This window comes from Branchiostoma lanceolatum, chromosome 17 (genome assembly GCF_035083965.1).
Source record: "Branchiostoma lanceolatum isolate klBraLanc5 chromosome 17, klBraLanc5.hap2, whole genome shotgun sequence".
NCBI lineage: Eukaryota > Metazoa > Chordata > Leptocardii > Amphioxiformes > Branchiostomatidae > Branchiostoma > Branchiostoma lanceolatum.
Window position 1 is genome coordinate 19,105,649 of NC_089738.1, and position 9,960 is coordinate 19,115,608.

Consider the following 9,960-nt stretch of genomic DNA (forward strand, 5'->3'; position numbering starts at 1 on the left):
TGGCTTCGGGTGGCAAGGCGGAACCAAACTGATGTTCTAGATTTTCCGATTCCATATGACTTCCTCGTGGTGATTTTTCTATTAGATGTTGTCTTCACTGTATGCCAACTCTGAGTGACGGTGAACTGGATATCAAAGACGATCGCACTTCAAATCTACCAGGATGGAAAATATTTCTGGCATGAAGAAAATCACTCAAATTAACCCTTCCATCAGTTATGGGTCTGCTCGATCATTTCACTGCATACAGAATTGATCCTAACGATATAGGAAACAATCTCTCACTATTGCAGCGACGACAAGCACGCATGTATCAGGTATATCATAATTAGGGTGGTAATGGTGCTATAAATGTCTTTATCCACAGATATTCAAACTTACAGTAACGATGGGCACGACTTGGAAGGGTATGTAACGACCATAGTGGAAACAAAGTGTTGTTAAATCGGATGCCGCGGATCCTTAATCCCCTCGTAGGTATTTTGTAACATACGAACATACGAAACACGTTGTGTCGTGGCAGTGCCACGTGAGTTGGTGGCTTATGTAAAAATACGCCAACGCAATTGTTCTGGATCTTTCTCCGTTATTGCACAATCTCCACAGCTGGAGCCCTCCGATTGGTGACAATCGCCACGTGGCGGCTGTATCACGTGTGCTTGGCGTTTATGCAAAATTACGCCAACGCAAATTTCACGCTCTTCAAGCTATCACGTCATTTTCCAACCTGTCTATTGGTCACAATTGTGGCGTGATGCGCTCGTCCAAGTGTATAAAATCCCCACAGAGACCGACGTCTCTATCCTACTTAGGACAGTGCGTACCTGTGCGTGTCTTCGAAAGACGTCCAGAGACGAACCCGACAGTCCTGACGAACTCAGTTTCTCAGGTGAGTTTGAACTTTTAATTCATCGTTGGCAAGGCGAACAGACCGCAGGCAGACCCAGACCCACAGAACCCGGCAGGGCGTCGAACAGTCTCCCGCCGGACCGACAGTCCCCAGCCAGGGCGACTTAGCGTCCAGGTGAGTTCAGACTTTTATCTTACTTCGTTGGCAAGGCAAACCGACAGCGGCCAGGCCCGGACCTAAACAGAACCTCGACAGGGCGTCGGACGATGTCGATGCCCGCCGAAGCGACAGTCCCCCCTAGAGCGACTTAGCTTCCCAGGTGAGTTCAAACTTTTATCTCCCATAGTTAGCCTAGCCATAGTTGGCCCTATCTTGGCCATCAGCCTCTCCCGGGGATTCAGAGAAGTTCCCTCGGCAGCTGTCAGCACCACACCCGCCCGGACAGTTAGCCGGCTCCGGTGATCTTGTCTTCTTGGGAAACAGAGTCCTCAAGTGCTCGCTGTTTCACAGGCAGGAAAAATCACCGGGGCGGGCAAACTGTCCAGGCGGCTGTGGTGTGGACAGCTGCCGAGGGAGCCCTCATCAGAGACTGTTGGCCGGGCCGAACCGGAATTTGTTCTTCTTGCCTTTATACTGACGTAATTTTTATTCTGTTCCAGTTTGTGTCAAAGACTGAAGACAACCATGGCGACCTTTTGCTTCCTGATGTGCGCAATGCTGGCTGCCGCCCTGCTGGGCGAAGGTACGGAAGTTTCTGTATCTCAATGTTAGATAGAATCTCTTGTGTATGTTTGATCTGCACCTTAATGTGAACTGCATCTTAATATGTTTGCCAAAACCTCGCGTGTATTTTTGAATCGCACCTTAAAACCATTGTTCTGCGGGACCCATATGTTCAGTTGCATGCAAAATTATTCGCCCCCTTCATATTTCGGAAATTCTGGCAAAATGTGTTTATCTAAACCGCATTTTAATGTCAGCTAGAACTTTGCGTGTCTGAACTACATTTTAATCTTAGCTACAACCTCGCGTGTATTGCGCGCACTAAATTTGGGAGTCTGTCTAGATGGCATCCATAACATTTACTTGCTTTGGCCTTAGATAGAATCTCTTGTGTAGGTTTGAACTGCACCTTAAAGTTAGCCAAAACTACACGTGTATTTCAGCCATGTATTCAAATGGTATTGGTTTATTGCACAAAGAAGCATATGGCAGCCTGACGCCTGAATTGCACGCTCTTTTGCATACTATTACAGGAACACCTCAAAACATTAACTACGTATGTGTAATCATCAAAACACTACACTCCGTAGTACGCAACAAATCTAAAATCACTCTAGGCGTATAATGAAGGCTCATCTGTGTTGGTAGTAATCATAATACTCTAGGCGTAGTTTAACTTACTACGAAGATGTAATAATTATGAAAACGTATCATATAGAATAAAAGTGTTCAGTACAAGTGGTCAGTCTTGGGGAAGTCTCAGTGTATAAACGGTAACATTCTGCAAAATCGATAGAAAGCTTAAATTCAGGTGCGTAGATTTTCGATGCGTGTACTTGGAGCGCTTGTAATGCTTTCTTACAAAGTTGTTTTACACGCCCACATGCATGTGTGTGTTTGAACAGCAGCTTGCATAACACCCAGACCCATATATGTATGTTTTGAACCATTTCTGTCTGAAGTTGTGTTACACAGTTGCATGGTTCATTGAATGCTTCCATTTGCGGATGATTGGTGCTATTTTCAGTAGAAGGTATCGATAAGGTATTGGTTGAATTTGGTTACGGGGGGGGGGGGGCAATGCTGTTGTGGCAAGGTGCGTGCTTTCTGTCTGTGCGTCTCACATCTCCTGTTACAGGGTCACACCAGGAGGGAGGAAAAGCCCTATTCTAACAGTTTCTATCCTTCCATGTTTCCGTTAACAGTGGTGACTCTGAGCTGTGAGTTATGACTAACCCTTACGTTCATGTCCTCCTTAGGTCCATCTTGCAAACAGTGCGGAATTACAGGCTCCGGAGATGGTTGTTGTTATCTACAGTTTACTAGTATTAGACACAGATAGGACATTGTAAAAGGGGGGAGGGGCAGCATTCTTCTAACTGTTTCTTTTCTTCCATTTTTCCGTTTACAGCTGCGATCCTGAGTCGCCAGTTCTGACTAACTTTTCAGTCCATGTCCTTCGCAGGCCCATGACATCATCAACAGAGCGGGGTCGGATTACAGGCACCGGAGACGAATATTGTTATCCTCAGTTTACAGTCACAGTTCACTGACACATGTATGTTTTCCCTATGTTTCCACAATGTATTTGCAATTAGCACACGGGCATGAACTTGCAATGAAACTTCTATCTTCAGTTTACCAGCGTAAGACACAGATCGGACATTACAGGAACGACATTGAAGGAGGGAGGGCTGCATTCTTCTAACAGTCAAACAGTTTTTTTATCCTCAGTATACTAGACATGGAGAGAACATTGCAGGGGCGCCAAAAGGTGGGGGGACAGCATTCTGCTTACCTTCCATGTACAATGTATCCGCATGTATATGGAAAACATTGACGGCCCGCCTCAGTGGAAGACTGAAATGCGGCGAGGATGAGTGAGTGAGTGAGTGAGTGAGTGAGTGAGTGAGTGAGTGAGTGAGTGAGTGAGTGAGTGAGTGAGTGAGTGAGTGAGTATCCGCTAATCGCGGTGATTCTGCGTTGTGATTCTGACTTACTGTCTGTTCATGTCCTTCGCAGGTCAAGGCGAAAATAGTCCAGGGTGCGGGTTGCGTCCCCTTGAAGACAGGATTGTTAACGGGTTTGAGGCCACCCCTGGCGACTGGGGCTGGCAGGTGTCCCTCACGGTAAGTCTTCTCTACTTTACCACAGACACATTTGGCAATCGTGACGTAGGCAGTTTCATTGAGAAAGTCGTGAAGGCCATGTTGATTTGATCATATGGATGACATCCGCGCGCGCATCGATTTCCGTCCGTTTCCAAAGAAAAGGGGGTTTTCTACTATAATGCAAATCGTGCAAAGCATTTACAAAATGAGCAAATTTATGTTGTAAATTGCAAAAAGATAATTCGAATAACGGATACGTATGTCTAGAATGCCAAACTCACAGAGGAAGATGTGAAAGAAATGAAGAATCCATTATTTAGAATACCATTCTCTGTGTGTTTGGTCATTTGTTCAACCTTCCTGACCACGTAGATTTCATAATGAAGGCAACTTTTGTTTTTGAAAACTTTTTTTATTTATTCGCACGCTCGCATCAGTTTTGGGGTTCCCAGAGGATGTAATTCACATAATCAAATCAACATGGCCTAAAAAAGGATAAATAGTTTAGACATAGAATCTGTCTTTAAGTTCTTTGATGAAGGTTAGACACCCAGGTAGTAAGATATGCCAAAAATAGTTACTCAAGCAACTGGATAAAATTTTGAAACGGTCAGATGTTTCAGACGGTTGGGATAATGCACTGACCACCACCCCCCACCCCCGGACGAACAACATTTAGTTACTGTAGTAAAACAATAGTAGCGAACTGAACTATTAGCCTTAAACCTTGTCTTGAATTAATCTTCTTTTGAAGACTACTTCAAGACATCCTAAATTGTCTTAACCTCATTAACATATCTTTTCAGAGTTTTGGTATAAAACCTGGTTTCCCAGTCCTATCTGTAGTCACTGACGAAAGACAGCGGATGCTGTGAAACGTCTGACTGTTTCAAAATTTTATCCAGTTGCTTGATTAACTATTTTTGGCATGTCTTTAAGATCCTTGGCTTGGTTCTTGTATCTTCCTTTGCAAAAATGACGTTGGTCTATCAATCAGTTTTCATTTATGTTTTGTGACGAGTTCATTATGGGAAGTCCACCCCCCGACCACTAGTGCGGTATCCGGATATTCTCCAAGCAGAGGTTTCGGTCGAGTAGGGCAGGAGTGTCCGGGAATTTTAACGTGAAGGGAGAGAGACGTTAAAAATCCCGGACACTCCTACCCTACTCGACCGAAACCTCTGCTTGGAGAATAGTATACTGACTCATGTTATCCTTAGTTGCGAACTCGTTATCAAAGAAGGATAAGTCCATTATTGATAAGTTTATTGCAAATACCTGCCCGAATGATAATTGCAAATAACATATATATATGGAAGAGAAGGGTACAAAATAAGTCTAAAAGCGGCTAAACTACATCATAGAAACGCAACTGTCTATAACTATATCTGAAGGGGTCGACCTCTCTTTTGTAGGCAATGGAAGACGTAATGTCACACCTTTTCTGAAATTTGCGGGTTTTTGGTAGTTAAAAGAGGAATAGTCTTGTCTTTGTCTGTGGGCTTAGAGAAATTGGGATAAACTTTAGTGGTCTGAATAGACAACTCATTTCGTGCATTATTTATATGTGCAGATGCCAAATGCCACTCTTCTGCTTCACCTGCATAGAAAACATAGCGACGTGTAAACAGCAATCTGTGCTTTACATTATCAAGAGAAATAAACATCCTTTCAGGTTTCCTTTCAGTTACTCGCTTTTTTGGATAAGGCTAAAACCTAGTTTTATTATAAAACGGCACAATTTGCGGATTGTGTTGAATACTCATGTCGGAAGTTTAACCCGCGGGCCCTGCCATTGAAAATATTTCCACTTTTTCTTGGTCATTGCTTCTTGTAAAAAAACAAAACACACAATTATTGACAAAAACATCCAGAACTTCAGTTTCACTTTTGTCAATTACGTTAATGTCTTCTATTACGTTGGGTATGTATCTATAACGGGTAAACTGAAGAAGGGCAGAAAAGTGTGGCACGTTATATACATGTATCATAATTCTTTGTATAATTTCGTCTACCTGTTTTTTTTTACTATCGGTTTTTGACAGACAAGAACGACGTGGCACTACACTCAAGTTTTTATAACTTATATTAACAGTGCCACGCACAGATAACAACATGCCCATTTTTTAATACACCTCGGCGAAGTGAGTGAAGTCTAGCTGTTTGGTAGTGCTTGTGCCTTGTCTGTTAGAGATGGGTTGCTTTTGTTTTTTGTTAAATAAGAATTGAAAGAGTAAATATCGTCTGAGGGACTAACATAAGCAACGCTATTCTTCCGACCCTAGAACTACGGGCAGCACTTCTGCGGAGGTGTGCTCATCAACAACCAGTGGGTCCTGACTGCAGCTTACTGCTTTCAGTCGTAAGTTGTAATTTTGTCATAATTATTATTATTATAATTCACATTTTATTCTTACGGACTTCATGTATTTCACACTATGTTAAACAGATTAAGGCTTTGACCAGCTGATATGGGAATGTATAGTCACGTATTTTAACCTTCTTGGTGTAGCAAACATTGTACTTCTTTGTTCAGTTCATTGATATACTGTGTGAATGAAATATAACGTTGAAAATACCATTGTTCTGATGTATTCCACATTTACAATGTTAGACTGCATTTGTTGGATCACTTCGGCTGAAAAAAGAATGGCCACCTACCGACCCTAAATTGTTTCAGTACTGTAACCGGAAAAAATAACTTTTTTTCTTAGGCCTGCTTACTTCACTAATAGACAGAAATCTCAAATTATGCTTCGAAGTACTTTTGACCAGAAATGTTTCATTTGAGTTATTTCTTTTATCACGCCAAATGCTATCATGTTCACAGCAGGCGCATCATCGTTAATCAAATCATATGAATTGTCTTTGGCAGGATGCCCTCCGGTCTCGCGATCGACTTGGGATTGCATAATCGTAATAATAAAGAGTCGTGGACTGTGACAAGGAATGCGGCAAACATCATCGTGCATCCACAATTCAACATAAGGGGAATGAGGAACGACATCGCTCTGATTAAGCTGTCCGCGCCCGTGAATGGCGAATACATTATCGAGGCCTGCCTCCCGGAAGCCGGATTAGACGTGCAAAGCAAGACCTGCTGGGTGACAGGATGGGGATCGGAAAGATTAGGTGAGTTACGACGTCAATTGTTTACTTGAAAATGATGATTAGTTGATCTAAACTACGTACAATTAGCTGAATGCTTGTGCTGGTACCTTTGATGATGAAGATCCACTGTATTCTGTCCCTTTGTCGTTATACATTTTCACGGTCCAATCGTTGTGCGCAAGTGCAGGTGGATCGACAACGACCAAGCTGATGGAGGTCTCCATGCCGCTGTTGACAGATACGAGATGCGATCAGCGCTACGGAAACATGGTGAACACCGACAGTGCCATATGCGCGGGGGAGTTCAGTGTTAACAGCGGCGCCTGCCAGGTAAGAGCAGCTTGACTTGACTGTTTTCCTCCCTCCGTTGCACAAACATGACGTTGTATTTCATTGTTTCTTTCTCTTCGCTTTTCTCATTAACTGTCTGTATCATATCCAGTATACCCACCTTCTTCTGTTCACTTACTTGTAACTTTGTGGCTGGAATATTTGAAAACAGAGATTGATTGGGAAACAAATGCAGCATGCAGTCCCATATTCAGATGGTGCGTCACTGTTCAAAACTGAGTAGGAAGTAGACGTCACCATGGGGTATCTTCTATACTATCTCGTGTATGTGTTTGTTCCCCACTCAATACATTGTACTTCTGATTCACGTGTACCCTTTTCCGACTTGCCTAACCTGTTGTTGTCGCACTTTCAGCATGTCATGATCAGAGACCCAAGGATGCACAATAGACCCCGGCGGGGAACAACCCACACCTGACGCACACACAGCGGCATGCACCCCGCGCGCCGCCTTCATCGCCTGAGACACAAGTCCAAGCCTAACGTTTCTCTCTCCCCTGTAGTTTTCCCAGGTAGACTCGGGCGGCCAGAAGAGCGGGTCCTGGTGAGAGTTGTGTTCCCTGCCTAACACATGGCTGTCTCAAAGCCTAACGTTTCTCCCTCCCCTGTTGTAGGGCGATGATGTGTCCTGGTGATAGCCGTGGCGACTAACGAAGGGTGTTTTTGCTTTGCTGTAATATCAAGCAAAAACACCCTTCGTTAGTCGCAACGGCTATCCTGGTGAGAGTTGTTCGCCAAGCCTAACGTTTCTCCCTCCCGTGTTGTAGGGCGATGATGTGTCCTGGTGAGAGTTGTTCTCCAAGCCTAACGTTTCTCCCTCCCGTGTTGTAGGGCGATGATGCGCCAGAAGAGCGGGTCCTGGTGAGAGTTGTGTCCCCTGACTAACACATGATTCTCAAGTTCCAAGCCTAACGTTTCTCCCTCCCGTGTTGTAGGGCGATGATGCGCCAGAAGAGCGGGTCCTGGTGAGAGTTGTGTCCCCTGACTAACACATGACTGTTTTCAAGCCTAACGTTTCTCCCTCCCGTGTCGTTTCCCCAGGGAGACTCTGGCGGCCCGGCGGTCGTGCAGGGTGACGACGGTAAGTGGTACGTGGTCGGGCTCACGTCCTGGGGCCAGAATGGGTGCGGCTACGGAACGGTCTTCACCAGAGTCTCCGCGTACTTGGACTGGATAGCCGAAAAAATAGCCGAAAACTGAGGCCGCGGTCCGCGTTCCCTTCGCTCTACCCTCTCACTGCAGTTGCTAACCAAACATCTTTGCCACAAAATTGACATTGTTAACTCAACAGGACGGTTTAGTGACACAGACAACTTGCAGCATCTTTCGTAAATCCCCAGTTCTTATAATAAACGGTCTAAAACAAACCAATGAGAGGGTTGGGAGATGGAGGGAACGCCTTGATGCTTTGGCGGCTGCCATTGGCCAAAGCCACCATCCGTAGTCTGGCTCACAGAAGCCTCGTAGTGGACCCCACAGTGGGTCGCACCTCACGTTACAGGCTATGTTCTCTCTGCCATTGTTACAGTATAGTAAACTCTGCCATTGTTACAGTATATGTAAACTCTGCCATTGTTACAGTATAGTAAACTCTGCCATTGTTACAGTATAGCTCAACTCTGCCATTGTTACAGTATAGTAAACTCTGCCATTGTTACAGTATAAGTCAACTCTGTTGAACTCTGCCATTGTTGTAAATCCACCATTGTTACAGTATGGTTTAACTGTTGAACTCAGTATCTGAACAATGTACCATTTCTTCTGTGATTGTTTAACTCTGATAATGTACAACTTTGTAACGTTCATAATAATTTCCCGATCTAAATCTACAAACATTCTGCGTTTAAAATATGACATTTATATATGTGTTTCTCCCATGTTCCGCGCATGTACAAATGTATGACAACGGAGTTCTGACCGATATCTTAGTATATATTCACCGTTACAGCACACCGGAAAACTGGTAACTTAACTTAACAATCCTCGCGTTCGTTCGTCATGTGACGTGAACTACAAAACAAATGTACATCTCGAGAACTTGGCTTGAGTAACGTGAAGTGGGAAACAATAAAATGATGAGTGGCGAAAAATCATGGTGTGATGCTTTCATTTTGTCAAAATGTCTTGAGTGTTTGAAGTGGTGTCTTCTTAACTTAGAAAAGGGATGACGTAACATTAGACTTAGTGCTTAAGCCTTCTTAACTTAGAAAAGAGATGACGTAACATTAAACTTAGTGCTTAAGCCTTCTTAACTTAGAAAAGAGATGACGTAACATTAAACTTAGTGCATCAGCCTACTTAACTTAGAAAAGGGATGACGTAACATTAAACTTAGTGCTTAAGCCTTCTTAACTTAGAAAAGGGATGACGTAACATGAAACTTAGTCTAATAGATAAACGAGAGATGAGAACATAAGATATAAAAAATTGGTTCCCGCGGGTCCAAATGGTTAGAAGTAGGGGTCGATCATTAACAATCACAAAACGACGAGAAAGAATAACAAAATATGAAGAAAAGTGCTAGCCTCTACTAGGCTCCAAAGGAGGATGGAAAGGGTAGAAATTGGCCAAATATACAGAAAAACATGCAAGACGAGTTAGTCTGGGGTACAGTTTGCCGCTCCGTGGGTGGCATATTGGACCCTCCCTCCGTAGCCGACTCACTCTATTTGGTCAATTTCTACAATTTTTCCAGCCATCCGCGGAGCCTGGTAGAGGCTAGAAAACTGCGACACATGTTAAACGTTTACATCCACCCACCCGATATCTAATGGCCGGTCTCTTAACCGAGAGGAAAGTCCCTTACCTGCCCCC

General features: G+C 43.8%; 2 protein-coding genes across 2 annotated transcripts; both read left to right on the forward strand.

Moving 5' to 3' along the window:
- The first annotated feature begins 660 nt into the window (after positions 1 to 660).
- Positions 661 to 6,079, forward strand: LOC136423151 (transmembrane protease serine 11D-like). Its single transcript, XM_066411199.1, has 4 exons — positions 661 to 889; positions 1,510 to 1,592; positions 3,596 to 3,702; positions 5,970 to 6,079. The coding sequence occupies exons 2-4, from the start codon at positions 1,535 to 1,537 to the stop codon at positions 6,048 to 6,050; spliced, it is 246 nt and encodes an 81-aa protein (XP_066267296.1). The 5' UTR covers positions 661 to 889; positions 1,510 to 1,534; the 3' UTR covers positions 6,051 to 6,079.
- Positions 6,080 to 6,677: 598 nt separating this feature from the next.
- LOC136422516 (chymotrypsinogen A-like) lies at positions 6,678 to 9,236 on the forward strand. The gene is made up of 3 exons (XM_066410287.1): positions 6,678 to 6,816; positions 6,983 to 7,125; positions 8,188 to 9,236. The coding sequence occupies exons 1-3, from the start codon at positions 6,678 to 6,680 to the stop codon at positions 8,344 to 8,346; spliced, it is 441 nt and encodes a 146-aa protein (XP_066266384.1). The 3' UTR covers positions 8,347 to 9,236.
- The last annotated feature ends 724 nt before the right edge of the window (positions 9,237 to 9,960 follow it).

Excerpts from the sequence above, each read along its gene's own strand:
- LOC136423151 (XM_066411199.1), top strand. The coding sequence starts at position 1,535 with ATGGCGACCTTTTGCTTCCTGATGTGCGCAATGCTGGCTGCCGCCCTG. Across the intron at positions 1,593-3,595 it reads TGCCGCCCTGCTGGGCGAAG|GTCAAGGCGAAAATAGTCCA; the intron begins GTACGGAAGTTT and ends TGTCCTTCGCAG. Across the intron at positions 3,703-5,969 it reads GCTGGCAGGTGTCCCTCACG|AACTACGGGCAGCACTTCTG; the intron begins GTAAGTCTTCTC and ends TTCCGACCCTAG.
- LOC136422516 (XM_066410287.1), top strand. The coding sequence starts at position 6,678 with ATGAGGAACGACATCGCTCTGATTAAGCTGTCCGCGCCCGTGAATGGC. Across the intron at positions 6,817-6,982 it reads ATGGGGATCGGAAAGATTAG|GTGGATCGACAACGACCAAG; the intron begins GTGAGTTACGAC and ends GCGCAAGTGCAG. Across the intron at positions 7,126-8,187 it reads TTAACAGCGGCGCCTGCCAG|GGAGACTCTGGCGGCCCGGC; the intron begins GTAAGAGCAGCT and ends TCGTTTCCCCAG.